At 43.0% G+C, this 26,848-nt stretch overlaps 1 protein-coding gene and 1 long non-coding RNA gene across 3 annotated transcripts in view; one reads left to right on the top strand and one right to left on the bottom strand.

Annotated features, from left to right (window-relative positions):
* The window catches only part of TNC (tenascin C), a 91,760-nt gene that overhangs the window by 58,369 nt on the left and 6,543 nt on the right, over nucleotides 1-26,848 (bottom strand). The window contains exons 2-3 of the mRNA XM_029920877.1: nucleotides 4,751-5,342; nucleotides 550-1,959 (exon numbers count right to left, since the gene is read on the bottom strand). Of these exons, the coding sequence (XP_029776737.1) occupies nucleotides 550-1,959; nucleotides 4,751-5,207 (1,867 nt within the window). The 5' untranslated portion in view covers nucleotides 5,208-5,342. The remainder of the gene's footprint in view (nucleotides 1-549; nucleotides 1,960-4,750; nucleotides 5,343-26,848) is intronic.
* LOC115276772 lies at nucleotides 1,328-6,796 on the top strand. 2 transcript variants are annotated; one of them, XR_003902085.1, is made up of 3 exons: nucleotides 1,328-2,132; nucleotides 5,800-5,891; nucleotides 6,681-6,796. It is a non-coding gene; the product is annotated as an uncharacterized LOC115276772 (long non-coding RNA). The 2 variants fall into 2 exon arrangements; XR_003902084.1 differs by having other exon boundaries at nucleotides 1,328-2,136.

Here is a 26,848-nt window from a genome sequence, read left to right as displayed (position 1 = left end):
GACTATTATGAGAAACTGATTTGAGAGATAGGTCTGCCTCATAAGTGATTAGCACTTTCTCTCTAGCTGAGTGTGCATTTAAAACAGTTAGTTTTATGTAATCTCACTGTCCATTCAATTGAACTGAATTTTTGCTTCCAAACAAATAGAGGGATTTAGTTTATTTTTGGTCAGTATCAATGAGGAGTAGGAGAGAAGGCTCAAATGTAGCAAAAAGGCTGTTAACAATCATTTGTCTACCTCACCAGGGGCACTCAGGGTCAAACTTGGGGTAGAGGAGTTAGGTAAACCCAACCACTCCACTGTGTATGACTAGGTGTCCTTGGGACAATTCTATGACCTCCAGAGCCTCTGAGCCTTCAAATAGGTAGCCCCGTGACAGGTGAATCACCAGGGCCTCTGCAAAGGTGTGTGTGTGTGCGCCCACGCGCGTGCGTGTGTGTGCCCGTGCACGTGCTCATCATAATACTACACGGAGCTCTCCAAGGCGCACCAGCCGCACACACGCTCAGTCACGGCGAATGCGCGCCGCTCCAGCACTGGACTCACCCTCGGAGCAGTCCTCCCCGGCGTGGCCCTCGCTGCAGATGCAGCGGCCCTCCACGCACTGGCCCCAGCCGCTGCAGTCGTTGGGGCAGGAGCGCCGCCCGCAGTCCGGGCCCTCGAAGCCCTCCTGGCAGACGCACTGCCCGTCCTCGCAGCGACCCCGGCCGTGACAGTCTCCAGGGCACCTCCGCTCCTTGCAGGCTGTGCCCATGAAGCCTTCGTGGCACACGCACTGCCCGTCCACGCAGCGGCCTTGGCCGTGGCAGTTGCCCGGGCACGCGAGCTCCGCGCAGTCGGGGCCGGTGAAGCCGTGCTCGCACTCGCATCGCCCGTCCACGCAGCGGCCCCGGTGGCTGCAGTCCCTGGGGCACCGCAGGTCGCGGCAGTCCTCGCCCGTGTAGCCGTCGTCACAGACGCACATGCCGTTCACGCAGCGGCCGTGCTGGTGGCAGTCGTTGGGGCAGCTCATCTCACTGCAGTCGTAGCCCTGGAAGCCCGGCTCGCACACGCACTGGCCCCGCACGCAGCGGCCGCGGCTGTGACAATCGTTGGGGCACCGCAGCTGGTCGCAGGCCTCCCCGGTGTGGCCCTCGTCGCACACGCACTGCCCGTTGACGCAGCGGCCGTGGCCGCTACAGCTATTGGGACACCTGAGCTCGCCGCAGTCAGCTCCCGTGAAGCCGGCGTCACACTCACACAGCCCGTCGACGCAGCGGCCGCGGTGGTGACAGTCGGCGGGACACCTCTTGTCGCTGCAGTCGGCCCCGGCGAAGCCCGGCTCGCACACACACTGGCCCTGCTCGCAGCGGCCGTGGCCGCTGCAGGCGTTCGGGCAGCTGAGCTGGCCGCAGTCCTCGCCCGTGAAGCCCTGCTCGCAGTAGCAGGTGCCGTTGACGCAGCGGCCCCGGTCGAAGCAGTCGTTGGGGCAGATGAGCTCGCTGCAGTCCTCGCCCGTGAAGCCCTCGTCGCAGACGCACTCGTTCTCCACGCACCGGCCGCGCCGGTGGCAGTTGTTGAGGCACAGGGGCTCATTGCAGTCGTCACCTGCAAAGCCGTCCTGGCACACGCAGCGGCCGTCCACGCAGCGCCCGTGCTCCTCGCTGCACGGCGTGGGGCACACCTCCTGGCTGCAGTCGGCCCCCGTGTAGCCTTCGAAACACACGCAGACCCCGTTTACGCACTTGCCCTGGTCGTTGCAGTCGCTGGGACAGGCCAGCTGGCTGCAGTCCTCCCCCGTGAAGCCCTCCTCGCAGACGCACTGCCCGTCAAGGCACTGGCCCCGCAGGTGACAGTTGCTGGGACATTCAGGTTCAGAGCAGTTGGGGCCTTTCCAGCCGGGTTCACAGACACAGCCGCAGCCTTCGGTGCTGAAGTTCCCGTGGCCACTGCAGAAGGGCCTGGTGTCCAGGCGGCCTACAACAGCAGAGAAGAGGCAGACCGCTGAGCTGAAGCGGCTGATTTCTGCCCACCACCTGCCAAACCCAGCTTCAAATTCAGCCAGAAGAGGGTGGCACCCTCAGGCTCCACCTGGCTTGGAAACTAGTTGCTTAGTGTATGGAAGCGGAGGGGACTGACATCCAACTAGAGTAGGTATGAATTCTTACCCCATACTCCCTGAAATGGACACATATGCAAGATTGTGTTAATGTTTGTAGGGGAGTGTGCCTGTGTGTTTCCACCCCCTGGGGAGAGGATCTATAGTTTTTATCGAATTTTTAACTATTCCCATGACCCCAGTGAGCACCACCTTGTGGAATGTGTTATGTTGGGCTAGGGTATTTTTCCCCCGCACCTAGCCAGGGTCAGGCACATAGGAGAATAATTGTTTCATGCAAGAAATATTTGTGGAACTGAACTCAATTCTGCTTCTGGCTCAATAGCTGTGCCGCATTTAGAAAGAGAGATGCTCTGAAGATTAGTTTCTTCATGGGTCAAGTGGGACCAATAACCCACTTCCCTGGGGCTTATCAGGGTTAAGGGAGGACATTGCAACCTTCTGTTGTTCTCATGATGATTTTCTCTGGCAGAGATGTTGGGGTTGACTCAAGTTTGTATGTGGGTTTACTCTCTAATTTTCCATAACTGAAATGGGGTGACTCAGGAGTGGCTTTCTAATTCTGTCAGTAGAACAGACTCTGCCCCCACAACACTCTTGTGCCTCTGTCTTCTTCCCTCTCCATCCTGAAAGCTGCAGGGGTGAGTAGATCTGAGGAATACATGGTCAGGGCTGACAGGACTCCAGCTCTTTGAAGTCTGCACAACCTCTTGGCCCAGCTGGAAGGAGTGATTGGAGTAGTTTCCATGGAGCCAAAGAGAAGAAACAGAGCTCACTCCCCTTTCTCTGCACCCGAACACAGTTGTATTGCTACGTTGTGTCTCCTTTCTGACAGCAGGGAGCCAGGCGATTAATAAAATGGCTTGGAAGTTGAGAATTAAATATATGTGTTCACGTATGGTAGCCACTAGACATGGGTGGGTATTAAACAATTGGGTTGTGGCTAGTCTGGATTGAGATTTGCTATATAAGTTAAATGCATATGGGACTTTAAAGACTTAGCTTAAAGAAAGGAATATAAAATATCTTTTTTTGGTATCAATGATTCTTGTATTGATTCCAGGCTGAAAAGTGGATAATTTGGTTACACAATAAAACAGTTGATTAAAATTCTTTTTTTTTTTGATTAAAATTCTTTTTACCTGTTCCTTTTTCATATCGTTCGTGTGACGACTGGAAGAGTTAAGAATACATATATCTGGCTCATGTTATATTTCCAGTGGACAGCAGTGCGCCAAATAATTATTCCAACCCAGTCTTTAGCATTAATCCTATTGTGTAACTCCCATTTGCATTTGCCAGCGAGTTGATAGAAATCGAATATAAAATAATTTGTGTACAAAGAAAAAAAATTTTTTTGCCTTGTAAACCTAGAGCATGTCCTATAGTACCCTCCATTTATGGTGACTAGGCCTACTCTTTTTTTTCTTTTTATGTTTTATTCATTTATTTTGGGAAAGAGAGAGAGAGACAGAGAGACACAGAGAGACAGAGACAGAGAGAGCACATGAGTGGTGGAGGGGCAGAGAGAGGTAAAATCCCAAGCAGCACAGAGTCCAACACGGGGCTCAAACCCATGAACTGTGAAATCATGACCTGAGCTGAAGTCAAGAGTCAGATGCTTAACTGACTGGGCCACCCAGACACCTCAGTTAGGTCTACTCTTGAAATAACTTATCAAAGTGCTTTCTGGTAATTTCTTCTGAGTGGCAAAAATAAAGAGGTCAGCTCTGATTTGAAGCTACTGAAAGTCCCGTTGCTCTGTCAGCTCTAGGGAGTAGAGATGAAGACAATTTCGAAGTGGCAAAATTCCTGAAAAAGGGAATTCCCAGGAGACAGGGTATCACAGGGGGAGTATGAGTTCTGGAGCCCACAAGCACACTCAGAGCTCTTCTTTCTTATTACTCTTGGTGCCCTTTTTGTGCTAGTTGGTTAACTTCCTTGAATCTCAGTTGTCAGATCTGTAGAATGGGAGTGGTCAACCAGACCTCAGTGGGTTGTTGGGAGGGTTCAGTGAGATAATGAGTTTTAGTGCCTGATACATAAAGGGGGCTCAATGCATATTGTGATCATCATTATTATTGCCATTACACTGGAGGACTATTTTCCAGTTTCCAGACTTCGTGCCACCATAGGCAGCACTGTGTCTTTGTAAGAACACCAGGGTGTGGCATATTGTGGCTCAAGTCCTACCTCGGCCACTTGTGGCAGGACCTTGAGGAATCCCATCCTCCTCTGGACCTTTGTCTCCATCCTGTACAAGGAGGTGATAAGGCCAGATCAGCACTTTTCGGGGAGTGATCTTGGGATAGAAATTTCATAAATAAGCTCATAGCTTTTGGGGTAGAGAATGTGTAGATCCTGCAGTCAAATAAATGTAAGAAACTGGCCATTAACATGAAACAAGATTTTTCCAAGTAAAACTTCTCAGAAGCCTAGAAACTCCTCTGAGAAACATTTGTCATCAAGACTTCCCAAGAGCAGAAGAGACATGGTTACATTCTCCACATTTATTTGACCACAGATCTCTTTCCAATGAACAAACACTGTGTGAGGCTAGGTCCCCCAGGGAACCCGCTTTGGCAACAAGAGACGGATCTGGCCACGCCCATCGTTTCTCCCGACTGGGCGGTGGGGGGCGGGGCGTACCTTCGGCAGGCTGGAGACAGCAGCCTGCTCCCGTGGTGCACTGCTCCCGCAGGGAAGACACCATGTTCTCCAGCTCCTCTAGTCTGCTCAGAAGCTCCTTGACATCAGGGGCCGCGGCACAGCCACAGGCCCGCCGGGGAATGTTGATGCGGTGTGTGAAGACGATCTGGTTTTCCCCATCTACCGTGTGCTCCTGGAAGCTTTCACTGGGTTCTGATGGTGGAGGGGCCAGGTCTTTCTCCCCGCTAGCTGAGTCGAGATCCACCGAGCACTGGGAACCAACAGGCAGCTTGATGTTGTAGACATGGTTAAACACCACGGGCTGCTGCTCCTCGGGCAGAGTGAGGTTCACCCCACTCTGTCGCTTGTGCCGGATGACCTTCTTGAGGACCCCACCTTCAGTAGTGAGGGTGAGCAAAGCTAAGAAGATGCCCGCCAACATCACCATGGCCCCCATGGTGGAGGTGGGTTTGGTTGGGTGTTTTCTGCGTTCTTGGATCCTAGGGTGTCTGACTCTCAGGCAGAAGTGGCTATATTGAAGCACAGAGTAGAATCCAGATCTGTTTGTTCCCGATCTTGAAGGAATTCTCTTCTACAAGCAAATGAGGGCAAACAACAAGCTTGTTAGTGCCTATTATAATATCTGTTGAATTTTGATTTTCTAGCCCCTGTGTCTGAAGTTCTCCTGGTATTCCTTCAGTATTCATTGTAGTGCTGATACAAACTGGTCTCTAAAAGAATACCTGAATGGCTCAGTTAAGCCTCTGACTTCAGGTCAGGTCATGATCTCGTGGTTCGTGAGTTTGAACCCTGCTTTGGGCTCTGTGCTGACAGCTCAGAGCCTGGAACCTGCTTCAGATTCTGTGTCTCCCCTTCTCTCTGCCCTTCCCCTGCTCATGCTCTGTCTCTCTCTGTTTCTCAATAATAAACAAATGTTAAAAAAATTTTTAAAGGAAAAAAATAAACATTAAAAAATTTTATAAAAAACTAAAAGAATATTGCAATCTTAAAGTCATGATTCACTCACTTTTATACTTCTGGAAATATAGGGAGACAGCAGAGAATAGAGAACAGGCCAAAATTTTGGAATGTTATAGACCAGACCTGGGTTTTGGTTTCAGCTCCAGCTCTGTGCCTCTGGGTAAGTCATGTAATTTTTCTGTGTCCCATTTCACTTTCTATACAGTGAATGGCTAAAGTCAGGGTTCAAATAATGATACTGTAAAAATATTAAGTAGAAGTCTTTCATTGATTTATGAACCCCTTCCGTATTTACTAGATGAGCCCACTGAGTGAGCCCTCGTAGTGACAGGAAGGCCATGGGCCCGGTAGATGCTCAGGAACTCCTGTCTCTTATTATTGACCCTCTATTCTGCATTTAGCAGCACTCACTGGTTCTCTCTGCTATAGGAGGCAGAGGTTCGAATGATGAACACTAGAAGGCAAGGTGATTTTTAATTCCAGGTAGGAAGAGTATACTACCTACCTCTTTGAGCCTCAGTTTCTCTTTTCCTTGATTTATTTCTAAAAACTTAAAAAGTTAGGGTTTCTTTTGAAGAATCAGACACAATGTTTCTAAACCAGTTGTCCAAACCAGGATGGAGGACAGGAGAGAGCTCAGAAAAGATATCCATGAGGCTCTGATGTTTTATCCGATCTCTAAGTACTTGTAGGAGTCTTACTGAGCGTTATAGTCTAAATCTTGTCCTTGTCTCCCCACTAACAAATTCATATATTGAAACCCTAACCTCCAAGAGACTATATTTGGAGATGGGGCTTTAGCGAGGTAATGAAGTTTAAATGAGGGCACCAAGTGGGTCCCTAATCTGTTAGAGCTCCTATCCTTATAAGAAGAGGGAGAGACACCAGATGACAGATCTCTCCCTCTCCGTCTCCCTCTCTCTCTTTCTCTCTCTCTCCTTGTGCACAGAGGAAAGGTCATGTGAGGACACAGTGAGAAGACAGCCATCTGCAAGCCAAGAGGAGAGGCTTCCCCAGAACTGAACTTTCCAGCACCTTGAATTGGGACATCCGTCCTCTCGAACATGCAAGAAAATAAATTTTTGTTGCTTAAGCCAAAATAACAGTCTGTGGTATGTTGTTATAATAGCCTGAACAGACTAATACACTGAGTTTTCTATAATAATCAGAGTTCTTTGGAGGCAGAAAGAAACCTAAGACCAAGTGCCTACCCTCAGAGGCCTTAACAATAGATTATAAATAAAATGGAATCACTCATTGAGTACTCAAGGAACAAAGCAAGAAGGAATGCACATTTCTGATACTGTGATATAGACTATAGTTACTTATGGAATTTGAAAAAAATCAAAAGAATTGTCAAAAGAGTGGTAGTTGGAAGGGATAGAATTTAAACTGAGCCTTAGGGAATGAAAAGCATTAGATACCAACAGATTATGGAGGAGAGTATGCTACTGGGAGGCAGTTCTTACCTTGCTAAATTGTCATAGCCATTTGTCTTATGACTATTTACCAGCATGGACAATCAACGAAGCAGAGGAAAGGGTTGTTGTCAAAGGTCATTGAGACATTATTTTTTAAATAAAATTTTAAAATTTATTTATTTTGAGACAGAGAGGGTGGAGGAGAGGCAGAGAGGGAGAGAGAGAATCCCAAGCAGGCTCTGTGCTGTCAGTGCAGAGTCGATGCGAGGCCCAATTTCACAAACCATGAGATCATGACTTGAGCTGAGATCAAGAGTTGGACACTTAACCAACTGAGCCACCTAGGCACCCCGAGAAATTATCAAATAGATAGGAAGACATGGCTAAACCTTAGGTGGTTATAATTGGCCTAAATATGCTATGGATGCATGTGGGAATGATATATAGAGGCTATGAAGTCATTCACTCACTTCTTTAATTAGGAAATGCACCTGAGTGTAGATCAAAAAAGTACTTGAGAGCCATTTGCCTTTTAATCAGTCATTTCAGAAACTGGCATTTTTTCAATTACCCGTGCTAGTCTTATAGTTGCTCATTCTGAGTTAGCTATTTATGTCAATTAGATGCAGTATTTGGGATGCTTATCTTACAGAGGTTTTTCTAACTTTTTTTTCCAGAAAGATCTTATCCCATGATAGAATGCATCAACATGATATCACATGATTGCCTCCTGTGCCACAACAGAAAATCTTTGCAAAACTCTGGAGAGGGATTATGGCAGGGAAAATGGAACTGAGAAGCGTTCTGTAGGACTGAGCAGGGGTCCTGGGAGCTAAAAACCACTGGCGATGCACTTTATTATTTATTTATTTATTTATTTATAAAGTTTATTTATTTATTTTGGGAGAGAGTGTGAGCAGGGGAGGGGCAGAGAGAGAGAGAGAGAGAGAGAGAGGGAGAGAGAGAGAGAGAGAGAGAAAGAAAGAGAGAGAATCCCAAGTGGGCTTTGCCCTGTCAGGAAGGATGATCTCACCATTGGTGAGATCATGACCTGAGCTGACATCAAGAGCCCGACACCCCACTGACTGAGCCATCCAGGCACCTCATTGGCTATGCATTTAATCAAGAACTTCCTATTTACACATCCCCACCACAGCCTAATTATATTCATGCTTGATATTTTACCAATTATCCATGTAACATCTCCTTAGGGCATCTACTCCCTAGTTAGGCAAAACCAAACAAAAAACAAAAACAACAGCAACAAAAAAGGGAAACAACACTTCTTTTGAGTATGTTTTCTTATTCAAATTAGTTTCCTAAATAAGAATTTGTGGATCTGTGGTGTGGGCCAGCTCACTGAATAAAAATTATTATGAAGAAGAGAAACTTGGCAAGTTCTTTTCTTTTAAACCAGCACAGCCCATTTTATTTGTTTACTGGACAAATATTCATTAATTGCACACTCTATTGCAATTGCTTTAACTCTCTTTGCCTTCCACAAAGTCCTTGCTTCCACCCTCTTCCCAACAATTCTTAGCTTTTTCTGTCTGTCTTTCTTTCTTTCTTTTTTTTTTTTATGAGGAAGGGCCATGGGCCAAGTTTGAAATGCTTTTGGACTTCTATCCAGCACCTTTTTGTGTGTTGCTAAACGACTTAAATTTCCATCTAAAAGGCTATTAGAATTGCTGGTTGAGACTCTGAGGCAATGAGTCTAGGGTAATAATGACCAGAGTATGGGTTGAGTGAGGATTTTTCTCTGTGTATGTAAGAACCGTATCCTGGTACAGCCCAATGCCACATTGTTTGGAGGAAGGAAATGTGATTCTTGAGGGTCGTGTATTTCCCACTGGCTTGTGGTGGCCTGAGGACAGGTGGATATTTTATTTGTACTTTTGGAAAAGACCCATCACATCTCCAGTGTGGAGGAAAACGCCCAGGCTTTAGAATTAGACACAGCTGGGTTCCATGTTGCTCGCTAGCTCTGTGGCTTTGCCAAGCTACTTATCCTCTCTAACCCATGATGTTACTGGTAAGGTGGGAGTCAGTCTTTCCAGAGGGAATTATGGATCAGAAATCTGTACAGAAAGCGCCCGGCAGGGTGTCAGGCCCATAGCAGGCAAACATTAAAAAGTAGCAGCTATTTCTTCCACTCGTAGGAACAAAACCAAGCCTAAGTTCAGGGCACTGGATTCCCTTTGCTTAGCCTTGAGCTTGACCTCCACATTGAATCCTGTCTTAAACTCTGCAGTCACCTGGATCTAGAGGAAAGAGGAGCTGCAGAAATTGTTGAGGCAGGAGGAGGTAAGCCTTATGAAGATAAATTTTCTAGAACTGGAACCAGAGAGGAAAAATATAGTCAGCAAAGAATAACCTTTAAAAATGTAAAATATTGTCATGCAGGCAACTGGCTAGTTAATGTCTCCTTTGAGGAGAGACCTAGGGATAATTACTTTAGATTGTAGTTGGTGACATTTAGGTTAGACATGAAAGATCATGTTCTGAGAGTGGGGCTTTTAAAATATCAGAATGAACGACTAACTATAGAGACGCTCTAAAAAGCACAAGCAGATTATTAGCTTTACAGAAAGCGATCAAGCAATGGAAAGTCTAGATAGGATCTTGCAGGAGGAATGAGTGCAGACCTGTGTGTGTTTACTTTGTAGTTGAAAAAGCCAGGGTTGAGAAAGACAGAATGACTATGTAAAACTCCGAATAAAGCAGGAGCTGGCTAGTCCTTTGTGCCCTCAATGACAGAACAAGAGCCAATGCATGTTTATGTCGGGGGTGGGGAGGAGGGCTGGTTACAAGAAGGCGAATTTCAGCACCAGGAGAAATATTTTTCTACTTGGAACTCTCCAACAGAAAGGGCTTCTTTGAGAATATAGCATGCTCCAAGGCACTGGAATGTAGACTAGTGTTGAAGAACACAGGTTTTGTAGACAAACTGCCTTGGGTTTGAGTCACTGTTCACCTTTCTTTTTCTTGGGCAAAGTGGTATCTACTATCCTAAGCCAGAGTCACTTCATCATTAAAATGAGATACAGGTGTTGTCAGAGGACTGCTGTGAAAAGTGCATGAGAAAATGTGGGTAGTGGGGATGCCACAGTCTTTGTCAGCAGCAAGAGCTCATGAAAGGGAAGCTTCTGGAGTGAAAAGTATGGACTTCAATTAATATTTTGCCTAGAATTTGCTTTCTCTCAACTCTTGAAATGCCTCCCCTGGCATATATCAATCTGTTTTTTTAAGCAGGTTTAAAAATTCTGCAGGGAAGTGGAGATTTCTCAGAGATTCCAGAAAAATATGCTTTGGAGATATATATATATACAGGTCTGTTTATCTTTTAAGATTAGTCTCAATATTTTCAAAGGAGAGAAGCAGAAAGAGACACAGCTTTTGTATTGGGTCCACTGTAGATTGTTGTGGTCACACATTTAGGACAAATGGGATATTTCCAAGCTTTTCGTGTTTGCCCAGCTCTTTAGCCTGTCCCAACATATACTCTGGGTGCAGAAAAGTACATGCACAGATCCCATTTTACTGTGCATCTTTATCAAAAACAACTTGGCTAGCCAAATGAACTCCTGCACATTATTTTGATAAGGTTCCTTAGGTCTCTCCATTCTTGTTAATTTCTCAAAGCATAATTAATCTGGAGGAAAAAAAAACTACCACAAACATTTCCCTATAAGATAGAAGGTTCAAGAAGTAGAAAAATTTGAATTTATTGGTCTAGAGCTGAGGTGTCCAATATGGTAGCCGCTAGTCCCCAGTGGTTGTTAAAAGTAAAATGAATTAAAATAAAATATAATTAACATTTCCATCCTCAGGTGTAATGCTCACATTTCAAGTGTTTTACAATGGCACGTGGCTAGTAACTGTAATATGGGTGCAGATAACACTTCCATTGTTGCAGGAAGTTCTACTGAGTAGTATTCGTTTAGAGGGGTGCTTAGTGATAGTAAGTCTGTGGTACAAAGGAAAAAACTGAAGCTCAGCAAGGTCAAAGAGAGACTATATGATGTTGATAAGTGTCCTATCTAATGAAGATGGGTGACTATGTCAAGTAGAACCTGTGGCAGGAGACAAGTGAGAGAAGATGGCATTTTTTGTGGTCACTCAGCTAAACATAAGCAAATATGTATATGATTATAATTTCCATTACATTTTTGGACCTTATATGTTCAAACATATCCAAGTACATATGATCTTAATGGCTACTGTCTTCAAATCTGAAAGTACATTCACTTTGCCTCAGCATCTTTCCCTCCTATCCCCCCTCCCCCATTCTACCCTTTGGGATAAGAAGTTGTTTCTTCCTCCTCTTTCTACATCCCTTACAGCTCCAAGTTCCCCATGAGTTTCTTTTCCTCAAGTCAAACCAAAGATTAGTTACTCTAGGGACCCCTTTGGCCATGTCTAACATCTTGTCCTGCTCTGTGTCACCCTTTTCTTGAAAGCTGGTAGAATTTGTCAAACAAAGATAACTTAAGGTTCTTCTAGATTGACCATACACAACTCTGTTCCAAAGTTTACAAGGGGATTCATTTCATATACTTCAGCAATATAAACTATTCTGTTGATGAAGCAGGTGGGTGTGAGAGAAAGACCCTGGTCTTTGGAAATAGATGTATATTAGAATCCAGCTCTTCACTTAGTAGTTGCTACTGTAGCCATTCACTTTCTCCTGAGTCTCACTTGCCTCATCCTTAGATTCTTATACGTACACCTATTCCATAGTGTTTGGGGAGAATGGGGTGAAATTAGATGTATGTTAAGCTACTAGCATAGTGTCCGGCATACCGTAGGTACTTTATAAATAGTGGCTAATGATGATAGAAGCAGTGATAACACTGGTCAAATAGAGAATGGATCAGAAAGAAAACTTTGCACCTAGAAAGGATGAGACAATCAGGGAGATACATCATGATTATAATCCTAATATAATAGGTAACAACAGAGGTTGGCCAGCCGAACTCTATTCATGTTGAAAGTGGATGGAGGCTGCATTTTTTTGAGGGGCGTAAGTAAAACACTTTGAAAAAGATGCCATCTGAGATGGACCTGAAGGATGGGTGGCATTTTGAAAGTGGATGGATTATAACTAGTCGGTGGGTAGAATTTGAAGCCTATGGAAGTTTAGAAAGGGAACAGAGAAAAGAAAAGGACTTGGAATTCATGGTTGATAAAGAGAATAAAGAAGAGGCACTAGGGGTGTCTGGGTAGTGGGTTGGTTAAGCATTTGACTTGATTTTGGCTCAGGGTATGATCTCAAGGTTTGTGGGATTGAGCCCTGCATCAGGCTCTGCACTGATAGCCTGGAGCCTGCTTGGGATCCTTTCTCTCCTTCTCTCTCTCTGCCCCCCTCCCAGTCTCTCTTTATCTCTATTTTTCTCTCTCTCTTTAAAAATAAATAAATAGAATCACCTGGATGGGTCAGTCAGTTAAGCGTCAGACTCTTGATTCAGCTCAGGTCATGATTTCACGTTTGTGGGGTTAAGCCCTACATTGGGCTCTGTGCTGATGTCCCAGAGCCTGCTTGGATTCTCTCTCTTCCTCTCTCTCTGTTCCTCCCCTGCTTAGTCGCTTTCTCGCTCCCCCAAAAGAAATAAACACTAAAAAGATGTTTTAAAAAAATAAACATTTAATTAAAAAGAGAGGATGACAGTAATAACAGATGCTTCCCTTTGTGGCTCCCTGATAGAGGCAAAGGTGGGGTAATGTGTATGGAATACTGAAGGTCCATTCTTCTGGGAGTGTCAATGACATTCAGGGGAGCGGAAAAGAGCAAGAACATGGGGTTGGTAGAACCACAGTAAGGAGTACATGGAAGGTCAAAGTGAAGAGTTGGCACTAAGCCCAGGAAGCAGTGCTGTCTCTCTCTAAGAATAGATGTCTAATTGCTCAGAGTCCTCTGCTGAGTGGAGTAGGTAGAACACAGGCTTCTGTCTTCAGTCCCTTGGTCTCCAAATACCTGGCATATTTATGGTACCTGCCCCTCCCCCTCAAAATTTAAAAAGATGGAAATGGTCCTGAAGCCTTTTTTTTTTTTTTTTTAAGTGAGGAGGACATTAAACCAATAGGACTTCACTACTATTGAAAGATAAAAATTAGTTCTTGGTTTCTTCATTCAACTTCTTTGGGATTAGATGCTGCCAGTGTAGGATGATTTCTCAAAGCTTGGCATTACAGATATTTATTCAGAACATTACTCTGATATAACACTTGATTTAGTAGATGGGGAAACCACAGTCAGTATCATGGGAGCCATATTCCAAAGACCTTTTGGTCAATAATTTTATACTTTAAGGTACCTCTTTTCTGTTTATCAGATCTATCCCTACCCCATCCCCAAGTAGAGCTGTTTGGTAGGTAACCTTTTGGAAGCAGCATGACATAAATTATCAGTTATTTTTAGGCACCTCGCCATGGGACAAAGACCATTGTTAGATGAAGGAATCAACAATCTTTGAATTCTTTCCTGGTCACAGCTGGAGAATAAACAATTTCATTTTTAGATAAAGATTAAACTTCCAACTGGCTGGGATCACATTTCAGAATGCGTTACTTATGACTTCATTATTAGTGGCTCACTGAATCTATCTATCTTGTTGACTTGGGCACGTACATGAAATACCGGGGCTGGGGGCAATGAGGAGGATTCTTACTGTTTAAAAATGCAGATGAATCTCTTTCCACATCATTTTGGCAACATATGAGGCAGCTCACACCAAATTTTTCTTCTTGCTTACAGGCAAGAAAGTTTTATTGTGCACAGTCAGTTAAGCATGGAGCTGCTTACATGGGCGTTCTTAAAGGTTCTAGAAATTCTTCACCCCTTGTCCTTCCCAACATCCATAAATTCCTTCTTGGAATGTGTCAGGAAGAGAGAGAAGCCAGGAAACAGCCTTAAGTGTGGATTTTTTCCAAGGACATCTGATCCTTACAGTTGAGTGAGGCCAGCACAACCTGTCTTAAAAGAATTAAGAGAGTTCTGACTGCCAATCCAAAGCACCTCCAAGCCCTAGGTGATTGAATTCCAGCACTGAAAAGCACTTATCCATTCAGGTAGCACCCTGGCTTAACTAGTGCCCAACTCAGATGCTACTGGACCCAGCAATCATCCCAGAGGCCTGAGAATTAATTCATTAAAAAAAACTTAACTCATTCTTGCATTCAACAGAAATGAATTGAATGAGTGCTAAGATCACCCAAAGGATGGTGACGTGTTTCAGAGACCCATGACAATAATTCTTGCTCTTATTGAGGTCACAGTCCAGTAAAGGAAACAGACATGTAAACAGATAATTACAGGGAAAATGATTTTTTTTAAATGTCAATTTTAGCAATTGACAACTATTCAAGGAGAGTCTGTGCTATGTTTGAGAATATCTGTTCTAGAATCAGATACTATTGAACCCTGGTTCTGTCACTTGCTATCAATTTGACACATATGGAATTGCCATATTTTTGTAGGTTACAAATGATTGGATAGAGGCAACTTCACATGGCTGCATCCAGTAACTATGACCTTGGATATGTAACACTGCCTCTCTGAGCCCCAACTTTCTTGTTTGTAAAAATTACCACAAATACCAACCCTACAATAAGAAAATGGGATTAAATGAGATAATCTATGAAAATATTTAGGATAGTGCCTAACAGGAGAGAGATCTCAGTAACTGATGTATGTTGTTATTGTGTGACAATTTGTGCCCTTTGTTTGGACAAGGCAGTTAGTGAAAGGTTAGTTTCTGAAGGTCGAAAGATTTGTAAAGGAATGTGAAGGAGCCCCCTCTCGCCCCTATTGCTTTTTCCTTGCAATTGCTTCAGTTTGTCAAGTGACAGGGATATTCTGAAATCCTTAGGGGAGTGAGGAGGCTGAGGCTATAATGCGGGATTTCCTCCCAATCTATTCTCATTCAGGAGCAAGAAAAGCACTTCTGTGAGCCTAGGGTGGAGCTCTTTTTCTGGGAGGTCAATATCCTGGCCAAGAGGGAGTGCTGCTACTGGGATGGTTGTCCATGATGCTCTGCCAGGGATTTCTCCAGAACAGGCTGCTTGTGGTTTAGTCTTTTAAGACATCACTCATGACGGGAAGTGGTTGGCTCAGGTTCTCGGCATTTTCCATAGACACAGACGGACATCAGATTATAGAGTCAAAATCAGAGTTGAGCAGGGCTTAGAAGCAACTGTAGGAGATCACTGAGTCCTGGGACAGCAAATCCGTGGCACCAACACACGTCCTTTTAGTGTACGTGCCAGACATTGCTGATCAACACCTATACATTTCTGCAGAGCCCTACTTCAAAATTGTTATGAATACATCACTCCAGGCAGCCACATCTGAATAAATAGAGGTGGTACATGCCGTGAAAGGGAATAACTGAAGAGAAACACCAGAGGTCAGCAGTTAATTAGTGGTAAAAGCTGATATTAAAACCCAGGGATCTTCCCTCTTGGTCAATGAATTTGATGGAGGTTTATTGGTTCCCCCAGGCTACTGAGAGCCTTTCAAAAATAAGTGCATAGGAAAGGCTTCTAGTAATTATTAGTCTGAGGTCATTGTAAAGGTCCCCAGAGCAAAATAATCAGCAATAGGATCTTGGGGAGACCCCGTGTTAAGAGATTTCCAGGTTTTTTGGCCCTGTAAGGTTTTTTCAGTTTTCTGTCTATCTACTCATCCATCCATCCATCCACCATCCATTCATCCATCCATCCTTCCATCCATCCATCCATCCATCCATCCATCCATCCATCCACCCATCCTTCCTTCCTTCCTTCCATCCATCCATCCACCCATTCATCCATCCAACTGTACATCTTTTCAGTACATATTGGTTAAATACCTACCATCTGCCAAGCCTTGAGTTAGCCATGAAGGCTACGACAATGAAGAAGATCAGCATGTTCTAATCATAAAGCTTATAATTTCCTCCTAAAAGCTCACAAATGCAGTTGATTTTAAAGCCATGTACTCTGGATTTAATATTTGTGCTAGTCTTAAGTGTCACTGCACATTGGGAACATGGCTGATAGCAAGAGTATAAGTGTTAAGATTCTGTTAAGAGCCACTTGCTGTTCACTTACTATGGGCTGCACAGTGTGCTGAAGGGTAGGGAAACTAGGCAAGGTAATGATTCACTCTCTGATTCCAGAAATCTCAGAAACTAGGAAATACAAAGCAGAGTTCAGTAGCAGTGCTGGTATGAATGAAGGAATTGAAGGAAGAAGTGTCACTCTGAGCTTGGAAGTTCCCAGAGGATTTCCTGGAAGAAGAAATGTTTAGAACCACCAAATATTGATTGAGAAGATAAGGAAGAGGCTGAAATCATAACAATGATAATAAAAGTAATAAAAATATCACCAACTACTGTTCACTGTGTGCTTATTTTGCCAGTAAGCATTTTATATGTCCAACTTTAAATTCTCACAAAATGATATGTGAGACTGAAATGAAATGTGTTTCCTTAAAAAAAAATGAAATGAAATGTGTTTCATATCACAAAATGATATGAGGCAGTATCTTTATTCTTAGTTTGAAGGTGAGGAAACAGAGACAGAGGATAGTTAAGTGGCTTATGTAAGTTCAGATATTCATTAAGTAGAGTCAGGATTTGAACACAAGTCTATCTGAGTCCAAAGTAAGTGCTCTGAACCACAATCTTAGTATTTTGTGCTGAAGGGCCAAAGGAAAAATTACAGTGCAAGACCAGTCCCAAGCATTGCCTCCATAACTTTCAAACACCCAGCTCAAAAGAGAAAAATCTTCGGAGACACTATCGTATCTCAGTTATCAATGAGAGTGGGTACCGGATCCCCTGAAGGCTGCTCAAGAACCCCTCTGCCATCTCTTAGTGGATTTGTCCTTCAAGATAGAGCTCAAAAAAAAAAAAATCATCTATCATTAGAAGTTTTCTTGGATAATTGTTTCTTTCTGAATTCTCTGAGTATTTAATGTGATATGATTTCAATCACATGTCATTCTAAAATTGACTGTGGGTGATTTTATTATGTATGTATATCTTCCTCTTTTAGAGCATAGGCTAATTCTGTCTTGTATTTTTGTCAGACTATAAGGAATTAGATTGTATGAATCTTTAAGCTCCATGAAGGCAGGAACTATATCTGAGTCATTCACCTCCTAATACCCAATACCAAGTTCAGTATCTACAGCATAGTGAAGGCATGATATGTTTATATTTGCATGAAATAAAGCTGAATATATTTCTTGGTTTCAACTTCCACATAGAGGAGGCACATATTCATGGAATTCATGAATGAATAAACACGCTTATTTTTCTGTTAGCCCTAATGGAATTAGTTCTCCTATGAGCTTTTCTAAGACAAGATGTATCAAGGAATTCATCAGAGCTGCACTCCCAGAATTAGTTAATTTTTATTCACTTAGATAGTCAGTGAGTATGTACTCCATGTCAGATATCACACTAAGCACAGGGGTTACAAAAGTGGCCAAGACACATGGGGCTCCTTTCCCATGAGATTCCAGGCAATACCTCAAGGGTTCTTGAGAACCCAGTACTATCCTCTTTGAGATAAACCTTCTCTATGATCAAAGTAAACTCAACTAGACCTTAGGAAGGAGGTGAACTCGACTAGGCCTATGATACACTCAGTGTAAAATTCTGGTTCCAATGTGAATGAGGCATCCTGGGGTATTAGCAATTCTTCAAATTGTGCTGCAGTATTCATTGTTGGTTAAATTTAGATCACTCTCTCTCTCCTTTCAAATTCTGACTTTTATTTTTCAGCTTCCAGAAATCTGAGGCTCTCCTAGGACCATGTAGCAGGGAGTGCAGCAGATTAAAGGGCTGCAGCTGAGTCCTGTCAACTTCTTGCTGTGAGACCTTGGGCAGGTCACATCCTCTCTGCTGTCAAATAAGCAAGATTGTGTATCCCCAGCCCCTGATTCTTTGGTTCTAGGGACCTGTGGCCCATCGCTAATTTGGCAATATTTCCGCTGAACTTAAATTTGGATTTCATCTTGGACCCATGTCAAGCAGCCAATATTCTGTACACAGCCCCCTCCCAAATACTGTGCCTTTCTTTAGTTGTTTGGCTTAAGCACTGGTGGTGCTTTGTGGCTTCTTTCTTCCCATCCCCCAAACAGAAGTTTCATTACCAACCAAATTAAGCTCACGAATCTATAAGCATAAAATATTTCCATCCAGACACAATAATGAGATTCATATTTGTGGTTTAGTATACCTAAGAAAAGCTCAGATGAAATATGACTAGATTCATTGATACATTCAGACCACAGACTTCCCTGGTGTGGTCTGGATTCAATTTTTGAAATAAAAATTCTGCAGAGCACTTGTTTTCTCTCTCCTATTTCTTTCCTGTACAGAAAGGAAAATACAAAGTGGGTCTGACCAAGTGGCAACAATATAGGTTCCTTTAAAATTCTGGAAAAATTGTTTCAAATATAAATTTCAGTTCATTTCCTGGAACAAGGATCTCTTCTGGCTTTCATCTAGAATTTTAGAAAATCTAGAAGAGTCTAGTGGACTCTTTCAAAAGTACTGGAAGTAGGTTCTTGAGCTCTTGAGCCAAGGTGGAGAGATTAGAAATTTATTTAGGGGGGCACCTGGGTGGCTCAGTCGGTTAAACGTCTGGCTTCGGCTCAGGTCATGATCTCATGGTTTGTGGGTTCGAGCCCCACGCCAGGCTCTGTGCTGACAGCTAGCTCAGAGCCTGGAGCCTGCTTCAGATTCTGTGTCTCCCTCTCTGTCTGACCCTCCCCTGCTCACACTGTCTCTCCCTCTCAAAAATAAATAATAACCATAAAAAAATTTAAAAAAGAAATTTATTTAGGAAGGCCAGATTTATAGATGGACTCATACCTTAACGTTAAATAAGAGACCATCTGAAAAGGGCTCTGTGACACCGTGACCTCTGTGAAGCTGTTGTTAGCTACCTAATGCTAGAGATGTAGCCTTGAAAGATTCTGAAAATTCTTAAGAAGGCATTGTGATGAGCAGAAATGCAGGAGATCAAAGTCTGCTTACCTGCTGGGGAGCCTTAGACAAAGTCCTATAACTTTTCTGAATTGTGGCTTCTTGAGCTGTAAAATAAAGATCTTTCCAGGGTTGTTGGAGATCGTGAATGGAACAATAGGACTATAAATGCTATCCAAATGTTAGTATCTATTCTCTTTTTCTCTCTTCCTCTGTGGCTTCTCTTGATAGGAGAGCTCCATGACATCAGATACATGAAAAAAAAAGTAATATTATAGAGATGGTTCAAGCATTGATTGAGAGGTTTGGGAAAACAATTAAGTTTCAGTTTACATGTCAACCTCAGGGAGCTGACATGCCTACCCAGCACTGTGTTGACAGACTCCATGGCCTCCTTTGGACTCACAGGGAAGAAGTGCTGTGATGGCCTAGCAATGAATGCCTTGGGCACCAAAGTGAGGGAGTGTTGATATGTGTCAAGTATTTGGCATAGCAAGACTAGATAGCTTTGGCAATCTTTTCCAAGCCAATATGCTGATATGCAAATGTATGGAATGCTGTTTGAGGCCAGAGTCAGAGGGAGCCTGATGGATTCTCTGACATTTGGAAAAGCCTGTATGAGTCAGGTGCAATAAAGTTTGATACTATGCTTCTAAGATTGGAAGCAAGAAAGTGAATGCTTAGGAAAAACTAACACTGCTCCAGCAATTAACTTGTGTGATTCCATGCAAGGAAACATACTTTAATTGTCTGCTTTCTCTTACTCTAATGAGGCCTTTTAAATACTTCAATAATAGCTAATGTTGATTGAACACATCGGTGCCAAGAACTGCTTTATGTGTATCCTATGTGGGTTATTTCATTGACTTCTCTCCAAGAGCTATGAGGTAGCTACCTTTATTTTTTCAGCTTAGGGATGAGGAAACTGAGGCTTACATAGCTCCAGCTCATATAGGTAGAAAGGGGGAGCAGGGATTTAATACATATGGACTTTCTCACGTGTCAGAAACCCCATTCCTAACCCTCAGCTTTGCTGTCATCCTTCATTGATGTCAAAGAGTGGTTTGCACAACCAAAGTAAAAAGGCAAACTTCCAAAAAACCCAGTGGTCAGGGTCCACAGTAACAATGAAGGGCCTTTGTGACTTCCAGATAATGTCAGAGAAGCTGTACATGAGCTTGAAAAATGGAGATATTTCTAACCCCTGACTTGCATTTAATTAGCCAAGTAACCATAGACAACATTTTCTAAAGTGCGATCTACAACATGTTGGCAAATATTAATGCAAGGGAAAAACATGTTTGGAAAATGCTATTTTAAACCAAATGCTATTTTAAACCAAACAAATTATACAGCTTTGTTTACTTCAGTGTTTTCCAGAGACTTTAATGTGTTTGTGTTCATTGGAAATCTCCAAAATGGGGAAAGTTTATAGTGGTTTCCAAATCTGTTTGATTATTTGTGTTTGAAATACATCACAGGATTTGGCTGGATGGCACAAAATAGGGTAAGTGCAGATTTGGAACAAATCTAGACCCTCTCCTTCCATTTCCTTACACATTAGATGGGAGTGATGATTGACTACGGCCAGTCTCTGAATGTGACTGAAGATCCTGCATAGAGACTTTCTGCCAATGTAAACCATGAGTGAGACAATAGTTTCACATGTATCCTGTGCCTGGAACTTTACAGATGCCAGCTAACTATGACGGCAACCTTATGAGTTAGGAAGCACTGTTTGTATTTTACTGTTATGAAAGCTGAGGGCTTCAGAACGTGAAATAACTTGCTCAGGCAGTAATTATTTGAATCAGAATTAAGAACTCAGTCCTAGACTTCCAAATCCTATACTCTTTCTGCTACACCAAGTTATCTTTTTAAACAAGATTCTTTTTTTTTTTCAGTCTCTTTAAACTTTATGCAATAAATATCAGAGGGACATCCAACTTCACTGATGCAAGTAGAGTTGTTGGATCCCTCAAATGGGGCCCTTTGAGAGGGTAGGTCTGGGGTGCCGGAGTGCACATAGCCATTTTACGTGCAGTTCTGAACTTAAGGGGAGGCACAGAGCCAAATGCACTATAATAACTATGTGTCAGGCAAATCTTTAAAGCCCCTGGAAACAGCCTACTCTCTTTGAGTCTGGCCTGGAGAGAAAGTGAGTAAGTGAGAGGAAGATAAGGTGAGAAGTAGCAGACAGAGGAGCTTAACAAATCTCTCCTTTCTGGAAAACTGGCCCTCATGCTATGTACAACTAAAAACAGAGGATTGTTTCTAAGAAATCAGTCAAGGCATGGAGTCTTCCAGAAGGTTTAGAAATTACTACTTTCATTTTTGAAAGAATGAGCTTATACTAACAAAGAAACAAATAAGCAAAAGGGGAAGGGGATCCCTTCTGGACAGCAACACTTAATTCAGCATATGGCAGGAAAGTAAAGAAATTTAGCCTGAGAGAGATAAAAGGCAAAGGTGGTCTGGGGGGAAATCGAGGCTGAATCATACAAATGAATCACTCTTCTGTCATTCTTTGAACCTTCCTTCAGCATTATGGTTTTGGAGTGGGACTTACTAGATGAGCCTTTATTTCTGCTTCAACCCCTTTATATGTAAAAGTATAATAATATATACCTTGGTAGGATGTGGTGATTGGAAATTATATATCTAAATTTAGCACAGTGGCAGGAGTCAGTAAATTTATTTCTAAGTGACCAATAGCAAATAGTTTAGGCTTTGCAGCGAGATGTTCTATGTTACAAAGACTACTATTGCAGAGAAAGTAGACATAGCATGGCTGTGTTCCAATAAAACTTTATTTACAAAAATAGGCCACCACCTGGTGGTTTCCTGACCCTTGCTGGAACACAGCAGTTTGTTAAAACATGATAGTTGTTATTATAAAACCAAATACAGATTGAACTGGACAGGAAGGAAACTAACATTTTGTTGAGAGCCTACTATATACCTGTTTGGGCCATACATTATGCTAGATGATTTTTGTACATGCTATCATTTGTCTTGTCATTTATCGTGACAACCTGGTGAGATAGGTATTATTATGCATGTCTGGGAGTTAAATCAATCCGGACTTAATGAGATTCAATGACTGGTTTAGAGGAACAGTCAGTGTTTAGATCCTAATTTGTGACTCTAAAATGCATGCTCTCAACTACTATGCTGGGCTGATTCATCAAGCACCTTCTTGCAGTTCATATCAGGTGAAAATTTACATTAGCACTGCTTAATAGAGAGATCAGAGCCCGAGCAGACACCTTCACCTTCCATTTCCTAGATTTTTAGCAGCAATCTGGTGGCTGTCTGTGTGTAAGCAGCGAAATATTTGACCTCTTTCTCCCAGAGCCTCTGGCTGGACCTCAAGTTTTGTACACTTCCCCTTTGGAGAATGCTTAAGCCAAGGTGTACTGTTTGCAAACACTTATTAACTTTTAGGCAGACATTGGCAAGTTTCCTTTGGCCTGAGATGGGACCCAGAGTCTGTTGAAGCCTGGCTGTGATCATCGATCATCTCAGCCAAAAAGAGTTGCTAATTAGGGTGATACCCTGCATGTTTTTACCTCTAGAGCTAGGCTTTCTTGCTCTGGACATGCCTGTTTCAGCCCAAGTGGTTTGTTGGGATTTTTACTACAGGTCTAGATGAGTGAGAGCAAATTTATAGTCCTTTAAAAAAAAATCTATGAAGCTTTGTGCTCTAGTGCAGAATTTACCAGGTTATATTCCAAGATGTTTTTAGGTACATGTCCTGTGGAAAATGGCATTTGTGGCCAAATATCTTGGGGGGTATTGAGTTCAACAAAGCTATTGAATAGGTTAACTGCTATAGGATTTCTCAGATCATGTACTCTTCTATTTACATATTTACTTTTTATGTTTATTATTATTGAGACAGAAACAGAGCATGAGTAGGGGAGGGTCAGAGAGAGAGGGAGACACAGAAACAGAAGCAGGCTCCAGGCTCTGAGCTAGCTGTCAGCACAGAGCCTGACACGGGGCTCGAATCCACGAACCATGAGATCATGACCTGAGCTGAAGTCGGCCACTTAACCAACAGAGCTACACCAGGTGCCCCAGATCACACTCAGAATAAAATCTAAACTCCTAGCCACTACCTACAGAGCTCACTTCCCTAATTCATTCAGTTCTCTGCTTAAACACCATCCTCATATCTCACCCTATTGAAAAGAGTATCCCACTCACTACTAGTCATTGCCTATTCCTTTACTGTGTTTTCTGGTTCTTCTTAGCAAATACCTGCCTGAAATTGTACTTAGAAGTTTGGTTCCTTGTTATCATCTACCTTCTTCCATTGTAACATAAGCTCTATGAAGAGCTTAAAAGGGTCTTGCATGTTCCCTTATCTCCTACTACTCCACCCTTAGAACCATGTATTGAATATCCACTAAGAATTCCCAAGAATAGGACATAATGCCAAGTGTTCCCCAAACCCCTTTGTCCACAGAACACTTTTACAGGTGCATCTCATAAGCATGGTGCTCCACAGGCCACAGTCTGGGGAATTGCTTGTCTAATGGAGCCTTATTACCAACAACCATTGTGACAACAGGTAACAATGACCATAAAACATTTATGCCCGAGTACCAGAGTTGTGTTAAGCAATGAACTTTCCCTTATGTATTATAATCATCACAATAACATTATGAAGTAGGTGCTACTATTATGCCTTTAGTATGGATGAAAATGAGGGTTAGAGAAATTAAGATTTGGTCAAGATTACATTAACAAGAATATATCAAGCTCTTGAACCCAGAATGAATGCAAAAGCCATATTCTTAACCATTAGTCAATACTCCCCTAGCTGTCGGGCTGTGAATTTCCTCATGTCCTAAGACAGAGAGCTCTTTGTCTCCATCCCTCCCTTGAGTCCTTTCCTTCCTCCCACTGGTTGTAGACTGATCCTTGCTACAACTTCCAGATATTTGGATCTCTTGTGACTCAGTCTCAAATCCCCAGACAGGCCTCCTCTGTCCTTGGTACTGGTTTTTCCAAATCCCAGGCAGGGCAAGCTTTGATCCCAGAGGCCTCCTCTGAAAGCAAGGGCATTCCTTGAATTCTGCATCCTGAGACAGTTTCCTGTCCCAGAACTGGGCTGGCTCCCTCCTGTCCCATGTTATGACATCACTATGCCCAGTTAAGAGCCTAGAGGACAAGGCTTGAAAACAACTTCAAGGTCTGGGCTTTCTGAATAAACTCAGATGGCGGAAGTCCAAATCTGGGACACAGCAAGGACTCCTGTCTATGGTTGAAGATTAATTTTATTCTAATTGTGCTCAATTTCAGATGAACGAGATACAAATTCTCCCTTCAAGAGTTGACAGGAAGAGTTGCTTTATGAGCAGACAGGCAATTCCAGAATGATAAGGGTGATGACAGAAAGAAACATGGGGTGGAAGGGGATGACAATAAAGGGACATCACATCAACCTAGAGAAAGGACATGGTTCCTGAACTGAATTTTAAAAGGAGATTATGAGTAGGTGAAAAACATAGGGAAAGATTCTAGGAAAGAGGAAGTGACATTTGCCAGGGCATAAAAAGCATGAAATACTTGCTGTTGAAAGCATGGATTATAGCTGAAGTACAATGTCTTTTTGGAGGCTGGAAACCATACCATGAAAGAAACTGAATGCCAGGTTGGAGATCTGAATCTTTCCTGTGTCCAGAAGAGAACCATTTGGAAATCTTTAAGCCTGGGAATGTTGACCTACAACCCAGGCTGATGGACAGATTGAAAGGAAAGTCTGGTGGGATGGGGGCCAATAGGGAAATCATTGCTGTGGTCCATCTGTGAAATGCATGACCTGAACTAGGATGAAGAGGGAGTGGTTGGGGGGGGGGGCAGTGAGCTGATTTGCTTGTTAAGGCAATAGAATCCACAAGGGTTGGAATATGGTGGCATAGTGGAAAAGGAGAAAGAATTAATTCCAAATTTTAGTCTTCATTATATCTGCTAACAGAAGAATATACCGGGGGCAGGGGGGATGGGACAATGGATGAGTTTCAGTTTTTGTCACTTTGAATGTCTTGTCTTTGAATGAAATACATTTGAAGTCATTGTCTTAGCAGATCCTGTCCTGGGATATTCATGATGAATTTGGCTCCCCAGTGAACATCTAATGTAAAACACCTGGCTCTGCCTTATAAATGTGTGGAAAGCCTAATTAAGACACAGTCCCCTCTAGTGGCTGCCATAATTATTGGCTGATCATCAACAGAAGTGCAGGTGGGTTGGGTGAACTTGTTGGAAAGAAATTGTCAGAAATAGGTACCATTGGAGTGTTGGAATGGCAGAGAAGCTCTAAGATGGGCTCCAATGATACTGCCTCTGCTCTTCACATCTTTGTGCAATTCCCTTCCCTTCAGTGTGGGATGGGCTAGTGGCTTATTTCTAACCCAAACAAAATATGGCTAAGGTGTTGAGTATCAGTTCTGCTATTAAGCTGCACATGATTGTGATGTCTGCTTGCTTGCAGGCTCTCTCTCTCTCCTGTTGGCTTTGATAAAATAGATAGCCATGCTGGAGAGGTCCATGTAGCAGAGAATTGAGGGTGCCGTGGGCGAACAGACCTCAAGAAACCAAATGCAGCCAACAACCATGTAAGTGAGCTTGGAAGGTAATAATTCCGCATTTAAACCTTAAGATGAGACCCCAATTCTGGCCAACACTGTGATTGAGTCTCATGAGAGACCATGAAAGTAGAACGTCCTGCTAAGGTATGCCCAGATTCCTGACCTACAGAAATTATAAGACAACAAATGGATGTTGTTTTAAACAACCAAGTTTCACGGCAATTCGTTATGCAGTGAGAGATGCCGAATACAGCAGACTCTTTCCTCAACCCGTGTGCACTAAAGCTGCTCAGAGAATCAGACTGGTAATTTTTCCTTTTTAAATAACATATTAACCTTGACTTTTTTTTATATCGTCCCTGGCTTCCAAGAGCAAGAGTCAGAAGACCTCAGACTGAGTCCTGAGCCTGTTGCCAACTGGCGTGAGATCTTAGAAGGACTTTTCTCTCCTCTGAGTCTGTTTTCCCATCTTCCAAATGAGGAGAGTTAAAATTTGCAAAAAGTTATTATTATTATTATTATTATTATTACTATTATTTTGCCACAAACTCTCACCAAATAACATTTCATGAGGAAGCTCTATGTACAAAACAGATAAAAGTGGAGGGGCTTAAGTTAAAATAAGATTGAATGGGAGCCCCTGCTTGGCCTCTCCATCGCTCATTGGCAGCCTCTAAACCAGTCTTGGATTTAAAAGACTCCTCCAAGCTGATTTGGAGGCTGCCAAAGAGCCCTTCTAATTTCAACATTCGGTAAGTTCTAAGGAAAACACTTTTTAACAACCTGCTTGTAACTTAGAATGCTCTACTGTGACATCTTTGCGTCAAACTACCTCTGTGTGACCATCCGAGGACCCAAGGCGTAAGTTTCCCAGGAAGCAGACCACTTCTCTTGGGGGCAGCGCTAAAGGTGCAAGCACCCAGCAGAAGCTGAATTTTTCTTCCTTGAGCTCCCCAACAGGTGGGCTCCTTCCTTTGCACCTAGGCTCCCTAGGTATTTGCCTCTCCCAGACTGTTTCTCCCCAAAGTGGAAAGTCATGGCTTTCTTGTCTGGATGCACTCACACGCTTTATTATTATTGCAGTTGTTTTTATTTCATATCTTGGTGCCTACA

The sequence above is a fragment of the Suricata suricatta genome, chromosome 13, assembly GCF_006229205.1.
Source record: "Suricata suricatta isolate VVHF042 chromosome 13, meerkat_22Aug2017_6uvM2_HiC, whole genome shotgun sequence".
Classification (NCBI taxonomy): Eukaryota; Metazoa; Chordata; class Mammalia; order Carnivora; family Herpestidae; genus Suricata; species Suricata suricatta.
This window is presented reverse-complemented; position numbering and strand designations above follow the sequence as displayed.